This window comes from Nicotiana tabacum, chromosome 15 (assembly GCF_000715075.1).
Source record: "Nicotiana tabacum cultivar K326 chromosome 15, ASM71507v2, whole genome shotgun sequence".
Taxonomy (NCBI): domain Eukaryota; kingdom Viridiplantae; phylum Streptophyta; class Magnoliopsida; order Solanales; family Solanaceae; genus Nicotiana; species Nicotiana tabacum.
The window spans coordinates 125,106,677-125,124,011 of record NC_134094.1 but is presented as its reverse complement, the minus strand read 5'-3'; the positions used below and the strand labels follow the sequence as shown (position 1 = coordinate 125,124,011).

Here is a 17,335-nt window from a genome sequence, read left to right as displayed (position 1 = left end):
AGCTATTGAAATTATCAAAAGTCTATTCCGGAGTCATTTACATATAAGTCGACATCCGGTCACTATTTCAACCTAAACTTTAAACCTTGGAACTAAGTGTTCCAATTCATTCCTAAAACTTCACCAGACCCAAACTAATTACCCCGGAAAGTCACATAATAACTGTGAAGCATAAATTGAGTAGTAAATGGGAGAATGAGGCTACAACTCTCAAAACGACTGACTGGGTCAACAGGGATGGACTATTCCAATAGAAGGTTGTAAAATGTTTCAGATTGTGAAGAAACTAAAACTACTGAAGAAGAACTTGAGGATTCTCAATACAAACCACTCCAAGACTATTGAGGATGAAGCCAAAGAAGATAGGATGGCACTGCATCAGGTACAATATCTACTACAAGTTAATCCTATGGACTTTGAACTTCAACTCAGAGAAAAGGCACTATATCAAAAGTTCAGGAATTCATCCTACCTAGATGAGATGCACTTGCAACAAAAAATTAAGGCAACATGGATTCAACTTGGTGATGACAACACAAGTTACTTTTACTCAGTGATTAAGCACATGAAACTCAAGCAGGCAGAGACTCAACTGAAGAATGAACAGGGAGAATGGGAGCATAATCCAAACAATATAGCGCAGTTGTTTGTAGAGTATTATGAAGGCTTATTGGGTCACACAACTACTTCCAGAATACATGCATTCATGAGTATGTTGAATAGAGGGCCTATCCTTAGTGTGGAACAATAAATTGACCTACTGAAACCAGTTACTAGCAAGGATGTAAAAGAAGCAATCTTCCAAATTGATTGCAACAAGAGCCCAAGTCCAGATGGATATGGGAGTGGCTTCTTCAAAGCTGCTTGGCCAGTAATTGGGCAGGATATTAGTGAGGTTGTGCTGGACTTCTTCCAAAATGGCAAATTACTCAAACTGATTAACTCGACCATTATTGCATTGATTCCAAAAGTGGATGCACCTGAATATGCTAATTAATTCAGACATATTTCTTATCGTAATGTTATCTACAAGTGTATATCCAAGCTGATATGCAGCAGAATGAAGCATGCAATTACACATATTGTAGCCGATAACCAATCAGCCTTTGTTCAAGGGAGATCTATGATGCATAATGTGCTCATTTGTCATAACATATTGAGACATTAGAATAGGAGGACTACATCTAGATGCCTCATGAAGATAGACCTCAGGAAAGCATATGATATGGTGAACTGAAATTTCTAGAAGAAGTATTCAAGGGATTTGGATTTCCTACCAAATTCATCCAGCTAGTAATGGTGTGTGTCACATCACCAAAGTTCTCAATTAATGTAAATGGTGAAAGTTATGGCTACTTTGAAGGAAAAAAGGGTTTGAGGCAGGGTGACCCTATTTCTCCTCTATTGTTTGTTCTGGTAACGGAGTATCTATCCAGATTGCTCAAGTGTGTGAGCTTATTGCCGGATTTCAGATTGCATTCAATATGCAAACAACTGAAGTTAACTCATTTGATCTTTGTTGATGATCTGATGATTTTCTGTAAAGCTGATCATAGACAAGTTATGCAAAGAGTATTTGTGGGGATCCACAGAAGGCAATAGGAAGATTCATTAGTTGCATGGGATAAGATTTGTCTTCCTAAAAAAGTAGGTGGCTTAAACGTCAAAGGATGCAGAAACTGGAACACTGCTTCAGTGGGCAAATTGCTATGGCAGCTTGTGGAAAATAAACACTCCATTTGGGTGAAATGGGTACATGAAATTTATATGAAAGGGGAAACTAATATATGGCCACATCAAGTGCCTCAAGACATTAGTTGGTATTGGAGAAAACTAAATGGTATGAAGGAGGAGATGCATGCATGGTATCAACATGGGAAATACACTCTTACAGAAGGATGTGACTACTCAATCACCAGTAGTTACATTGTACTACTTGGACCACATAGTAGATTAAATACAACTGAACTGCTATGAAGTGGAATGGTAATGCCAAAGTATAGATTTATATTATGGCTAGCTAACCAACAGAGATTGCTTACAAAAGATCGACTGCTCAAGCTACAAATTCAAGTAGAGGATATGCAATGTTGCCTATGTTATGATCAGATCCCAGAGATATCCCAGCACCTATTTGGAGAGTGTAATTGGACAGCAGCAGTAATAGAACCACTCATGCAATGGGTTGGTATCCATATATAGTTTGGTGAGGTTCAACCAACTTTGGAAAAAATAAAGAGGCAACAATGGACAAGTCTGAAGAAGGAAGTGGTAGTGGCAATCTGGGGGACTGTTGTATATCATACTTGGAAGGCCAAAAATTGGAAGATATTCAAGGGAGTAAATGTACAAAAAAAATGTTGAGATAGCACAGATTAAACAAAAGATTAAAGATAGGATAGGTATGCTTAGGATATCTAGAAAAATGAGAAGAAGTAGAGATTTTCTGCATATTTTACTTTGTACTTAGTTGTAATTAGATGTTATTGTGAGACTAACTCTCCCTGCAAACATTGGCAGTGGAAGTGAGTGCTCTTTAGGTGTTGCTAATTTGTAGCTTATTTGTTATCAATGGTAATTTCACAGATGTTATCAAAAAAATTCAACTAGTTTTATATTGTTGGCATTCTAATTATAACCTCTTAAATAACATACTATCTTAAAAGGTCGTGTAGGTGTGTGAATAATTTGGGCAATGATAATCTGATGTGGTGTATTAGTACGTACTCTCGTATTTTGTTAGTACTGTATTAGGTTTTTATGACTACATATTATTTCTTTCATTTCGGTCATCTTACTATTTTGTTATTATTTATGCTGCTTTTCCACAGCTTATCATTGTTGTCCCTTATTGTTTTTCATGTGGTACTTATGCTTTCCTCATCCGAGGGCCTATTGAAAATAACCCATTTATCTCTACAAGATAGGGGTAAGATATGCATATACACTACCCTCCCTAGACCTCACTATGTGAGATTATACTGGGTATGTTCTTATTGATGATAATCTGATGAGGTGTGTTGAGATGGTTGAAATAACTATATATATATTCTAGGTTCAAACCTAGAAATGAAAAACTTTTAATCCTTGATGATTTTATTTGGTACAAATTTAAATTGATTGCGTTAAAGGATTTCGATAGCGAAAGGTAAAAACTTGTCTTGGGTGTCTACACCAAGCAATTATAACATGGGATGTGTTTGCACATAAAATTGTATCACTTAATCATGATTACTTAATGCGTGTTCTTACTTCAGTAGGCCACTTAACCATGATAAGTTTAATTGATTTTGTGTAAACCGCGAGTGCAAGTAAGTATTTTTAAAAAAAAAATGGGCAACGACTAGTTCATCTATGTGGATGAGACTCGTCTCCATTTCTCACTATCTCCATGTTCCTAACTTACTTGGATCGGAGACACGTACCATAATTTAAAATTGATGCGTGAATATATTATGTAGAAAAAAGAACTTTAATGCACCCAATTGAATTAGTCACACCTACCTTTTATACTGCCAATTGGGCCACTCATTGATGACCTTTGTTTGGTCCTTTTATATTGACTGTATGCGGTCCCTGCAATTTAAGTATATTACTCTTTTATATTTTTCCTTGTTCCCTGTCTAGGAATTAAGAGATTTAATTTCGTATATTTATATCAATTATGGGGTAAAAGAGGAGTACTATTTAGCATGATAAGATAGATTGCTAGTAGTTGGTGAGTGTTTATAGGTTAGACATCTAAATTGTAATTCTATTAAATCGATCAATTTAAGAAACTACTTCAAAAATGTGACTACAGGCAAGAAAACTTAGTAATATGTATCAAAGTGTATGAAAGAAAGTATTAAAGGTTCAATGTAGTGTTTACAGTTTGATTATGCTCCATTTAGGTGCAACCGATGTATAAGATATTCCGTGTTCACTTGAATTCGAAGAAGGGTGGCGTCCCGAGAGGTGTGATGTAGGCAGGATATCCAAATATAAACATTAGTGGTTACTTCCGCGTCTTGACCCGTAACCTATATAGATCACACGAAAACTTTTTTAGTTCTATTGAAAATTCTCATGGCTTTGTTCTTTTGTAGCCAGAGTTGCATAGCTAACTCGATTGTGACAAAAATTAAGAGATTCACCTAACAAGAACAAAATCATCTAAATCTAATAAGTGTGTTTAAAGGTACGATGAAATTTAATCTATTTTTGTTTTCTCAATAGTTTAAAGGTAACACTAAACTTGTTTTTCTTTTCTTTATTGCCATAAAGTTAATAACTTGAAAAAGAATTTCCTAGCAAATTTTTGCTCGCAGTAAAAGTCTTTCTCATAACTTGCAAATTTATTTTGATGGTGTTTTCAATATATTTTTTGAAGTTCTTGAAGGAAACTTGCTTCTTTGAGGGTGTTTTCAACTAATATTTTATATCAAACAATATTAAATTTAATAATTAAATGTATTTTTATTCTCTTACTTTTTGAACGTAGGAAGTATTATTCACTCCTATGAAATAAAGAGAAAGTATACTCTAAAAAACAAATAATGAAGCGTGGTGTGAATGATTATAAATTTATAATGTATGATATACCAAAAAGGAAAAATTATATTGGATGGAATATGACGTAGAGAAAAAGTGTCCCAAAAGGATGTAACACCTTACCCCACCACGAACTTCTTTTTTTGTGGTTTCTCATCCAGTGTCCGATATTCATATTGGAGTCCGACTATATCCGGATCCGTGTCGGGTATGGCCCCATTTGAGAAATAGCGCTCCCTATCAAAGATTTTTTCATACTCAAAGTTCGAATTCGAGACCTCTGGTTAAGAGAAAAGCAGCCTCATTCAAAGCACCACATCCTTTTGAGGTCACCACCAACATTCACAAACCCCAACTCTACTCCACAGCTCGAACCCTATTGAGGTTAGCTATCCTTGGGTTTGAATTTGATTGGTTTAATTCTTAAAATCTTCCCCCATTTTTTTTGTAGTAAATTTGCATTAGTAACCATTATTATCACAATTTGAAATTTGCCTAACATAAGTAGCTCCTGAGTATCTGCCAAATTTTTATTAACAAACACTAGAGGAATTATTTGTATTTAAAAAAAAAAAAGTTTTTTAAAAATCACTTTAAGAACATATATACTTAGACATTAAAACGTACTTATAATAGGAATTTTTATATTCCTATACACTATTTCAAACTTTATTACCCTCCCTATTCAAGTTTTAATCTAATTACATAATATATATAAAATTACCAATTATGTACATTTTTAGGCATTTAATGAAAATAATTAAATCCTAAAATCACTCTAACGTCTATATCCCACTCTCCCCCCCCCCACGTTTCTCCCCCCCCCACCCCCACCCCACCCCACATACATGTATCTTCAGTATCTCCCTCCATTAACGTTTATTTTTACTCTTCTTCAAAAATCCCTCTATATTTTTTCACTCTTCTTTAAAAATCTCTCTCAATTTTTATAGATTCAAGCTCTAAATACTCTACCACACACCTCCATTAACGCATATCGCTTGCTTAACTTTCAATGAAGAAAAAAATATTTTCGAAGATCAGCCCTAATTCCAGTAAGAGAGCAGCAATTCCACCATTGACAGCCATTAAAAAGTTTTGAAGCTTTGAATTCGAATTTGGATTTTCAGAAACCATTATTTGTTTGGATTGGGTGTTGTTCCAAACAATTAAAAATATTGTTTGGAGTTTATATCTCAATTTTGAGTGTGTTTTGGTGAAGATTAGACTTGATTTTGGCTGAATTTCATATTGAAACTCGATGTGATACTAATATTGTCTCCTTTTTATCATTTTGTCTTTTTATTTTTTTATTTTTTTAAGCCGAGGGTCTTTCGAAAACAGCCTCTTTACTCCTTCGGGGTAGGGGTAAGGTCTGCGTACACACTACCCTCCCCAGACCCCATTAGTGGGATTTTACTGGGTTGTTGTTGTTGATATTGTAGTTGTATATAATTGGGTAGAAATAATATATGAAAGTTGTAGATAAGTTGTATAATATATAATTATTTGTATGAAATTTATTTTTACTATGTATAAATCAGATACAAAATATACAAAAGACATATTTTATAAAATTTGTATAAAATTTGTATTTAAGTTGTATGATATTGTTGTTGTATTTAACTGAGTAAAAATGATGTATGAAAGTTGTAGATAAATCATAAATAAGTTGTATACTATATAATTTATTTTTAATTATGTATAAATCAGATACAAAATATACAAAAGACATATTGTATAAAAATTATATTTGTGTAATATGAAATAGTGTCAAGAACAGAGAAGTGGCTGAATCTGCAGCCATTTTCATCTATTTTCTTATAAAATTGAAACTTCTTTTGTGAACTTTAAAAGGGTGTATTGGTACTTTTTTGGCTTGTTTATTTATAGAAAAATATGAAGATGTGAACAAACTAATTTTAAATATGAAGTTGAGGCGCTGGATATTTGGTGATTGATATTATAATCTGATTCGATATTTTATCCCTATTAGTGTTCTCCGTAAGATGAGGGCCACTGGAGGTGGTGAGAAGAAGAAATGAAATCTGTATCCTTGGTTGATATCAAAGAACCCAGTTAGTTAATTCACTAGCTTTTATGTTTGCAATGTATTTTTATTTTCCAGAACGAAGACTTGTGACTAAAAGTTCCCGATTTATGTTCCATGAAGATTCTAGAATTAGTAATATTTTAGACATTTTTGTCCAAAAAAAAAAAGATGTTGACATTGAGAAGATGGTAATTATTGATTTTCGTATAGGAAGATTACCGTATATTAAGGGGGAAGAAAAATAAGAAAAGAGAAGAGGAGAGAAAAAAGGAAAAGAATGTAACTAAATCCCTTGATTGAAGGCCCAAATAATGAATTGTGAGCCTTTTAAGGTGGATTTTATATATTTTATAACTAAAATGTATTTAGGTCGGGTAAATACCAAAACATAAATATTTTTCATAATAAGGTTTCAAATAGTGTATATAAATGAAAAAAACCCCTAATAATAACTTTTGTTCGCGTATGAGTTATGTTTTTTTTTAACTAAGTCTATTGTTATCGACAAAATTTATTTCTGATTGACAACTAGGTTTATCATTTTTTTATTAAATTATTTTTACTAGTACTGTTATTCTAAGATTATGAATTTTAAATAATTTAATGCTATCATCAAAAGATACAGAGTTTTGAGGAAGAAAAAAATTAAAAAGAAAAAGAAAAAGAAAAGAAGAAATAAAAAGAAAACAAAAATGAAAAAATGAATGTAAAATGCGATATGCATTCTCTTTTTGGCATATTTTCTAGCTCCTACATAAGAATGAAGCCATTTTCCATACTACTTGACAGTGCATGGTAGGGGTGTTCGTCGGTCGGTACGGTACGGTATTTAGATATTTCGATTTAGTATTTTCGGTATTCGATTTCTTAAAATGTTATACCAATACCGTACCAAATTAAGTTAGGTATGGTTCGGTTTTTCTCCATTCAGTTTCGGTTTATTCAGTTCGGTTTTGGTTTATTCGGTTTGAATACTAACTGATGCATAAAGTCATAGACTGTAATATTCGTAATTAAAGTACTCAAAAGTACAAAACTAAAAACGTTTGTTGATAAAAGTTTTGTCCAAAACGAGCAAATATCAACCTAGAGAGAAAAAACTGTACATAAAGGAATAAATTTGATCATTAGAAATGTCTTGTTATTTAGAGTTAATTGATGAATTTCGAGAATAAAAGAAAGTAAAATTTTAGATTTTTTTTATGTTTATGTTATAATTAATAATATGTGTATTGTGTAATATAATATATATTTCGATATGGTATCGGTATTTCTGTATTTTATTATAAAATACCAAATACCATAACAAATACCAATTGTTTTTAAAACTTAAACCAAATACCATACCGAATACCAAAATATTGAATACCAATTATCAAATTTTTTGGTTTAGGTACGGTAATTTGGTATTTACCAAATTATGCACAACCCTACTGCAAGGGGTTTTGGATAAGAAATATTAGAATAAATTTCATGGGTGGTTATTCAACTTTGTGTTCATTACCCAAAAGTTACTTTTCTTTCTTTTGTTACGTTAAAGTCATTCAACGTTGTGTTCATTATCCAAAAGTCATTTTTCTTTCTTTTGTTACACAAAAATTATTTTTTACTATATTCTAGTTATCACAATAATCACTTTAATCAGATTTTACAAATCTTTCACCTGAAAAGTCTATTATACCCTTGACATTATAAATCTCCCATTTATGTAGTATATTATATTATATACTATATAATATACATTTACCCATGTATTTTACTTATAATTAAAATAACTTAATGCTATTTTATTTATTATTTTTATAATATATTCGTACATTTATTTTTTTCTTAATATTAATTTTCAAGATATATAAATAGCATTACTATATTTGTCAGTAACATTACCGTGAAAAAATCTCAAGTCCACGTTCTTAATCATTCTTAATGAAATATGTTTAATAAAAATTAAAAAAACCAAAGCTCATTGATTTATCGGCCAAGCCATACCCATTAATTTAATAAATAAAATATCCACATTTAGCAAAATGATACATCAAATTAATATTTTTAAATAAATAATATTAACAGATAAAATCTTAAAAACTTAATATTAAACACAAATATATTTAAAACTTTTTTTAATTTTTTTTATTGAATATAAAAAATTATCATTTGTTAAACAAATTTGTGTTTTATTATTTTAAATAAATATTTTTTATCATTTTTATATTTAAAATATGTTCATGTTTGAATATGATTAAACAAATTGAGTGCCATGGAAAAATTAAAGATATGAATATATTATAAAAATAATAAATAAAATAATTTAAAGTTATTTTAATTATAAGTAAAATACCTAGGTAAAAATATATTATATAGTATATAATATAGAATGTATTACATAAATGAGAGGATTAATGTCAAGGACATAATAGACTTTTCAAGTAAAAGTATTATAAAATCTGGCCAAGGTAACTTTTGTAATAAATAAAGCAAAGTAAAATAATTTTTGTGTAACAAAAGAAAGAAATATGACTTTTGAGTAATGAGCACAAAATTGAATGGTTCTTACGTAACAAAGAAAAAGAAAAGTAACTTTTGCGTAATGAATGATTCCTACGTAACATAAAATGGAATAACTACCTATGAAATTTACTCGAAATATTATAGTTCAGAGAGGAGGATAACAATAATACTCCATAAGTATAGTTTTTTACTTGGTAAATAAAATTCTTATGGAGTTATCTAAAAATTTTAGCGGGATTATTGTATTAACTTTTAAATTTTTGTATAAAGTATGCAAAACTTAATATAGTAGTAGTATGTGTCTCTCTACAAATAGCAAATTTGAAAGGGACGCGAAATCTGTGTTTCGATAAATAAGCGATAAGGAGGTTGTACAGTCAGCTCGGTACGCCACGTGTAAGGCTGAGACAGCTTGTTTTTCTGACACGTCAGGCTGGACTTAAAAGTATGGGACCCATTAGGGTAGAAATTAGTTTGGCTTACATAGGAGAAACCATTTACCACTTATTTTTTCTTAATTTATGTTTTCTAGTTTTAATCGAAAATTGACCAAAAGTTTTATTCTACTTTAAATTGCACTAAAGTAGAGAGAATCTTATACAAATATTTATTTACATATTATTTTCGTTGTATGAGAAATTAAAGTGTTTGGTTTTGATATATCTACAAAATAAGTAAATTAATATAATTGACATGATATAATGAAAAATATAAACTAACTTAAAAATGCATTCCTGTATATGAGATTTTATGAAATTTTAAATGAAGTGATGTATTTTGCTAACTCATTTTAATATTATTCTGTTAAGTAGATAATAATGTTTTTTAAGATATGCATCTTTTAGAACACTTAAATATGAAATAAAAAATAAATATTTGATAGTATATACTATCAATTGTTTGTAAAATATTTTTGTACATGCAATTAATTTTATTTGTTATTTTGTAATACTTAATTTATAGGGGTTATTCTCCATTTGTATTTGTAATTTGCATTTTGATAGTTTCACTTCAATTATTATAAAGCTACTTGTGATCTGGTTCTTATATTTTAAAATCACAAACTTGAATCACTTATATAAATGAAAATTCTATCCTAATTATTTTGTAGGATATCCATGATATAGTTGGTTTAAGTGTTGAGGTTATACCAATGGCAAATTTATGGCCTAATATATGAGGCACGTGAACCCATGGCTAAACTAGCCATTTTATGTATATATTTTCTTAAATTGATTTAATATAATCTGCCTGCAAATAGTGCAATTGGTTGAATTCCCTCTTGAGATCCCTAAGAGTGTTAGATTTCGCGTCCCTTTCAGTAACATGTTCTTCCCCTAAAGTGATGATTGGTTAAATGGTGCACTTGGTTGAATTCGTAAAAAAGAGACAACAACAAAGCTATATTTGATTTGCTTCATCAATGTTCAAATGTTGTTTGAATGTTAATATTGTCTACTAACAGCTTGTTTGGATGGTTTTTACACATCATTTCATAATGTATCGTATTATATTATATTGTACTGTATCATTTGATGATTACAATATTTGGATAGATTGTATCGTTTGTCGTTGTTTCATGATATCATGCACCAGCGATATGAAGAATAAATTTGCAATATTATAAAGAGAAATTATGATACGGGGTAAATTTATTATATAAAAAAGGTAGAGTAAATGATAAAATAAAATTATTTAATAATAGTGAAGGGTGAGATGAGAGAAAAAGACAAGATAACGACGCAACCAAACCAAATCGTTCGTTACATAAAGTGGCACATTTCGTCGTTACGTAACAACGAATTTAATGATACGATACAATAAAATTTAAGTAACAACCAAAACAAATATCAAATTTAAGGTAACAATACGATACAATACAATAGGTAACTACCATCCAAACAAGCCGTAACAAACAAAGATAATTTAGTTCTTTATCTTATTTTCACTATAAATACCCATAGCTTAGCTCACCATATCCACATGCAGTTGCTGCACAAAATAAGCAAAGCAAGAACACGAAACAAATGTGAACTTCTCCACATAAGATAACCACTCTCCAAACCTCGTTTAAGAAATAATCAAGTACATTCAACCACACCATTCTTTAACCTACGCTACGCTTCGTGCTTATCATTCTCTTTTCTGTCTCCTATTCTCATCCTCATCTACCTTTTCCCCCCACCGGCGTTTCAAGATTCCGGTGATTACACCGCCGCCTAGCCGGAAAAAACCCTTCAGAGCTTATTCTCATTCATTCTTAATCTAGTTTTAATATTGATTTTTCTCTTCGAAAATGTTGAAAAAATCAGTTGGGGTTCTCTTCTTTTGATCATTTAAAGATTGAAGCTTTTTTACATTTTGCTTGAAATTTTCGGATTTTTCTTCTGTATTTGACCAGAAACTTATAGAGAGGTTAAAGAATACAAAATTTTCTCACATTTGGTGCTCGGATTTGATAGACATTATTTGTCTTTGTAACACGTGGGGTTGTTCGAGATTTGTTCAATTTATCAAGAAACTGGACTAGGAATAATTTTCTTTTAGTTTCTGATTGGTATTGGATCCTATTTTTAATGGTAGTGTTCGAGTCAGTTTGTGTGCAGTTTGAGTGATCCACTGGAAAATCTGCTAAAATTTATGAATACAAGTGTCGGGTAAACCTGTCGATGGGATTTCGGATCCTACATTATCCGAAAGAAATGAGCTTTTTGGTGTAATTTGAAGTTTATGGGAGGGATATGTGCAGAATAGAGGGAGATATGGAAGAGAGAGAAAGGAGGAGAAGGAGGTGGGGATTGGGTGTAATGGGGCTAAAAGGGACAACTTTAGGAGATAGTCGTGTAGAGAAACTGAAGAGTTCTGTAATTTTTTCGGGGTCTAGAATGAAGTTATGGATGATAAGGGCAACAACAATGGTATTGTTGTGGACTTGTTTGGTCCAAATGACAACATTGGGGGAACTTTGGGGGCCTAGAGTTTTGAAAGGTTGGCCTTGTTGCTTTTCTCAGGAGTCTGCTGCAGCATTGGTTGTTAAATCGCCACTCGAGGTCCTTGCTAGAGTTCTTCCCCCTAAGAGTGAGTAGTCTTTTTAACTTACAACTCTCATTTTTAGTGTGTATATGTTTTTGTGTCCATGTGGCTTGTTAATTTGTTTTACTAATAGCTCGTCGCAAGTCCCGATAAATGAGGAGTGTTGCAATAGGTTAAATCAGCTTAAAAGTAGTAACTATGATGAAGATAGATTAGATGTTTTTCCTAATATCTTACCAGTAGTCTATGTTGCGTGGACTCTAAAAAAATGTTGTTGCACCCGTGTTAGATCTTCCAAAAATGCACTACTTTTTGGATGATCCGATACACACCCAACGATATTTTTGTAGAGTCCGAGCAACATAGTCAGTATTATGTTGGAGAGCGGTGGATAAAAGGAAAATCACCTTCCATATTGTGTTTGTTATAGAAAAGAGAATTTGAAAATATTGATGCATATAGCTTAATTAATGTCATGTATGCATATTGTTGAAGGAGGAAGTATCAAAGAAGGGATCTTTCTCAAATCACCACGTATTTGTAGCATAATGCTAATTTTAATTGAGAGAATCGTGAAGTGTGTTGTCGAAATGTTTGAGAGTATTGCTAGTGTATCTTAGTTGAATAACTAAAGAAGACATCAATTCAAGTTATCTAAAGTTTTTGATCTGCAGTTATTATGTCTCAAAGAAAAAAAAAATTGGGCGATGTCCTTCTATGGATCCGTTTTCTTTTTGCTCTCACAGCTTTTTCCCATTGATTTTCAGTTATGGCTTCTAACCTTGAACAATTTGTGAGACTGACAGTTCTGATGGTTTCTGAATCCAGGGGTTTACAAGAATAATGGTTATCTCATGGTTTCATGTAATGGAGGTCTTAATCAAATGCGAGCAGCAGTGAGTAACTTTAGATTATATCAGTTCATGGCACATAAGGATGTAATAAGACAAAACTAAACCATCCTGAGTTTTGACATCTTCTCCTGTATTTCAGATATGTGATATGGTTGCTATTGCAAGATATTTGAATGTGACTCTTATAGTGCCTGAGCTGGATAAAACCTCCTTTTGGGCTGATCCAAGGTGTGTTTCCTTAAGTATCTCGTTCGTTTTCTTTTTTGGTCGTTCGAATCACCAGCTCTTTAGATGATCTGTGGACTGTTGTACAATCTAAAATGTCTTCTTTTCTTTTGACTTGCAGTGAGTTTCAAGACATATTTGATGTTGATAATTTTATAATGTCTTTGAGGGATGAAGTTCGAATATTGAGAGAGCTACCCCCAAGACTGAAGAGGAGAGTACAACTAGGAATGATTTATACCATGCCTCCTATTAGTTGGTCTGATATTTCTTATTACCACAATCAGGTTTGTGCTTTCATGCCACAATTCCTTTGTACTTGTTACTTGCATCCTCTTTCCTAGTACCGATGAAGGTCACATTTGCTGAATACAGGTCCTTCCATTAATTCGGAAATACAAAGTTGTTCACTTGAATAGAACTGATGCTCGGCTTGCTAATAATGGCCAACCTTTGGAAATTCAGAAGCTGCGGTGCCGAGTCAATTTTAGTGCCTTAAAATTCACCCCTCAGATAGAAGAGTTGGGTAAAAAGGTTATTCGACTTCTCAGGCAAAAAGGTCCTTTTATGGTGCTGCACCTCAGATATGAAATGGATATGTTAGCTTTCTCTGGCTGTACTCAGGGCTGCAACAAGGAGGAGGTTGAAGAGTTGACAAGAATGAGGTAAAATAATATCTCGTATTCAGTGGTGGCCTTAAGTTTCCCTCTTTCTAAGGCTGATCCAATCCTTTTTACAGATACGCTTATCCATGGTGGAAAGAAAAAATCATAAATTCTGATTTGAAAAGGAGAGATGGTCTCTGTCCCTTGACACCCGAGGAGACTGCCTTCACATTAAGGGCATTGGACATTGATCCTAGCATCCAAGTTTATATTGCTGCTGGGGAGATATATGGTGGGACAAGGAGAATGGCTAGTCTTACGGCAGCTTATCCAAATCTGGTAGTCAGAAAATGCAAGTTTCCTTAAAAGCTTTCATATTTGTTGCCTGAATTTGCCGTCTCACCTTTTGTACTGGGTCCTTGTTATGAGCAGGTGAGGAAGGAAACACTACTTGAGCCTTCTGAGCTTAGGTTCTTTCAAAATCACTCTTCACAGATGGCAGCATTAGATTATCTTGTTTCACTGGAGAGTGATATTTTTGTCCCGACATATGATGGAAACATGGCTAAAGTTGTTGAAGGACATCGCAGGTACTGTTTTTTTTTTTTTTTTAATAACCATGGTGTCTGGGCCAGCTTGCGCGCACGACATCCGAGGAGTTACTGGTCTTGATACAAATTTTAGCATCCGTTGTTGAGAATGTACTTTGTAAGTAGCTTTTCGTTAAGGACTTAAAGTTTTCCCATTCTATGCAGATATCTTGGATTCAAGAAAACGATCTTGCTGGACAGAAAGCATCTAGTCGATTTGATAGACCAATATAATGCTGGATTCTTGACGTGGGATGAGTTTTCTGCTGCTGTTAAGGAAGCTCACGCTGAACGCATGGGAAACCCTACTAAGAGGTTGGTGATTCCAGACCGGCCTAAAGAAGAGGATTATTTCTACTCCAACCCGTGGGAATGCTTAGAACCATCTAATGAGGATGAAACATCAAGTAGCATTTAAAACACGGTGGTGGTTACATTTGGTTAGAAGAAAAGACTCCCCATGCAGTTCCGTTACATGCTTAGAGAATACTCTTCAACACTGCATGACCGTTGAGAAAGCAGGTTTATCTCATGGAGGCGGCTGTTGAAGTTCAGGGTAAGGCGCATTTTAATGCCCCAGAAGATGTAGGTAGCATTCGGGACGGGTACATTAGAATGTTCTACGCAAATTAACAACCAAATTCATGTATATAGGAGCTGCACTCCGTTTGCGAGTTACATCACTGCAGCCTGCAGTGTACACCAAGAGGGGTGAAATGTAGATTTGTTTAACTGGAAACTCTGGATTCACAAATTTAAGGCTCCATCCCATACCTTAGTTGGGGCCCCTTTATACACATTGCTTAGTTTCCTCATTTCTTTTCCCCCTTTGTACACACTGCTGGTTGCTCTACATTGTTCATGTTGTGACATTCCTGAAACTTGGGCAGTTCATGGAAATTTATTTGCTATATATAATAGGAGTTTATCTCCTTTTAATTTGTTAGTCTACATGTTTATAGAGTTGATAATTGATAATTTGAAAGGTTTAGTTTGAAAGGAGAGCCTTGGCGTAACTGGTAAAGTTGCTGCCATGTGACCATGAGGTCACGAGTTCGAGCAGTGGAAACAGGTTCTTGCAGAAATGTAGAGTAATTAAGGCCGCGTACAATAGACCATTGTTGTTCGACCCTTCCCCGGATCCCCCAAGCATAGCGGGAGCTTAATGCTGTCCAACGGGACAAGACGGGATGGGACTAAATAAACGGGACGGGACGGGACGATATCTAGCCGGAACGGTGGCGAGACGAGCCTAAACGGGACGAAATGGTAGGCCCATCCCATCCCGTTGACAAACGGGACGGGACGGTTCGCGGGCCTTAAGTGGGCCTTTTAAAAAAAAATTTAATTATTTAAGCATTTGGCAACGGCTAGTTTTTTGACAATGACTAAGTTTTTAAAGTTTGTAATTGCTAGTTTTTTGACTTATTTAATAAACTTAAAACTTAATAAATTATAAAGAAACTAAGTAAAGAATTATAAAATATTAAAAAAAGAAGACTTGTAATGAAATATAATAGAGTTGTAGTTTATTTAATATAATTTCAAGCCAAATTGTCTTTGTAAAGTTTCATGATTTAGTTGTTCTCCGAAATTAATATTATAACTTGCGGGGATTGGGAAAATGAAGTTTCATCAACATGAGTTATTTCATCTATATGTTTTCTAATTCAAGGAGAAAGATTAGGATTAGGACTAGGACTAGGATTAGGATTACTACTACTATCACTTTTACTACTTTTTTTAAACATGTCAAATACATTTTCAGGAGCCATAATTTAAATACAAAATTAAATTAAAAGAGTTAACATAAAAATTAAACACACAAATGAAATACGAAAAAAGAACACGTAAAGTAAACACAAAAATTAAGCACTAATAGCCGTTGGTCAACGACACTATTTCAAAAAATAAATAAAATTTAAATAACATGCGGGACAGACGGGACAAGCGAGATGGATAAACGGGACGAAATGATCATCTTGTCCCATCTCGTGTACCGTTTAATATGGGATAAACACGACGGGATCGGGACCGGGACAGAACGGGATAACCCGTCCCGTTGAACAGCCTTACGGCAACTTAGTGCAAAGGGCCGCCCATTTTCTAGTTTTCTATGCCGAAGACCGTGAAAATCGTTCCCTGGCTGCTGCAATGGACATTGAATCTTATAGATTCTATAGCGGCTACACGTTAATCCTTAAACTAGTTGGGGTTGGTTATATGAAATCACAATGTCTATTATTCAAGTTCAAAGGTGGGATGTTCCAACGAATTCAATATTCTAAAAAATTATAAATAATTACATTAGTTTTATATAAATCCAAAAGAAGAAAGAGTGGTTAAGACATGTTTTGTGTATGATTATGGCCAAGGTCGGGGATTATCTGGATATATTCCATAGGGGATAATGGAGATGTTATTGAGAATTGTATAATTGGTTGGTAAGATGTGATTATAATGCGGATTATTGTAGTTAATGGTGGGATTATCATATATAAGGCATTTTAGGGCAACCCCTCGTCACAATATTCCCTTCTTCCTTCATTCGTTCATTCTTTGAAGATACATTCAAAAATAATTATTTTATATTCATACTTCATAGGTTCACTTTAATTAATTTTTTAAGCTATTTGCACACGAAATTCACCTTTTAATATTAATTAAAAATAAAAAATTATTATATTAATCTTAATTTATTCTTTGAAAATATAACAAATACTCTACTCTTTACTCCAAGGTCAACCTTGAAAAAAGAAAGTTAATTCCTTCTTGGTATCTGAAAAATTAAATATTTGTGGACCACAAAATAAAGCAAAAAAAAAATCAATTACATTGAACAAGAGAAAGTATGCAAAATAGCCACTAGTAAGTATCCTATGTTGATTGAGTAAATAAGTTAGTTGTCTTTTTATATTCTCTTGGAATATTATT

The 17,335-nt window shown here is 32.9% G+C and overlaps 2 protein-coding genes across 2 annotated transcripts; both read left to right on the top strand.

Annotated features, from left to right (window-relative positions):
- Positions 1-265: 265 nt before the first annotated feature.
- LOC107765442 (uncharacterized) lies at positions 266-997 on the top strand. Its single transcript, XM_016584089.1, has 2 exons — positions 266-710; positions 771-997. The coding sequence occupies exons 1-2, from the start codon at positions 266-268 to the stop codon at positions 995-997; spliced, it is 672 nt and encodes a 223-aa protein (XP_016439575.1).
- A 10,078-nt stretch (positions 998-11,075) lies between these two features.
- On the top strand, positions 11,076-15,350 carry LOC107783896 (rhamnogalacturonan I rhamnosyltransferase 1-like). The gene is made up of 8 exons (XM_016604920.2): positions 11,076-12,172; positions 12,956-13,023; positions 13,121-13,209; positions 13,328-13,493; positions 13,582-13,871; positions 13,946-14,150; positions 14,244-14,401; positions 14,567-15,350. The coding sequence occupies exons 1-8, from the start codon at positions 11,836-11,838 to the stop codon at positions 14,817-14,819; spliced, it is 1,566 nt and encodes a 521-aa protein (XP_016460406.1). The 5' UTR covers positions 11,076-11,835; the 3' UTR covers positions 14,820-15,350.
- The last annotated feature ends 1,985 nt before the right edge of the window (positions 15,351-17,335 follow it).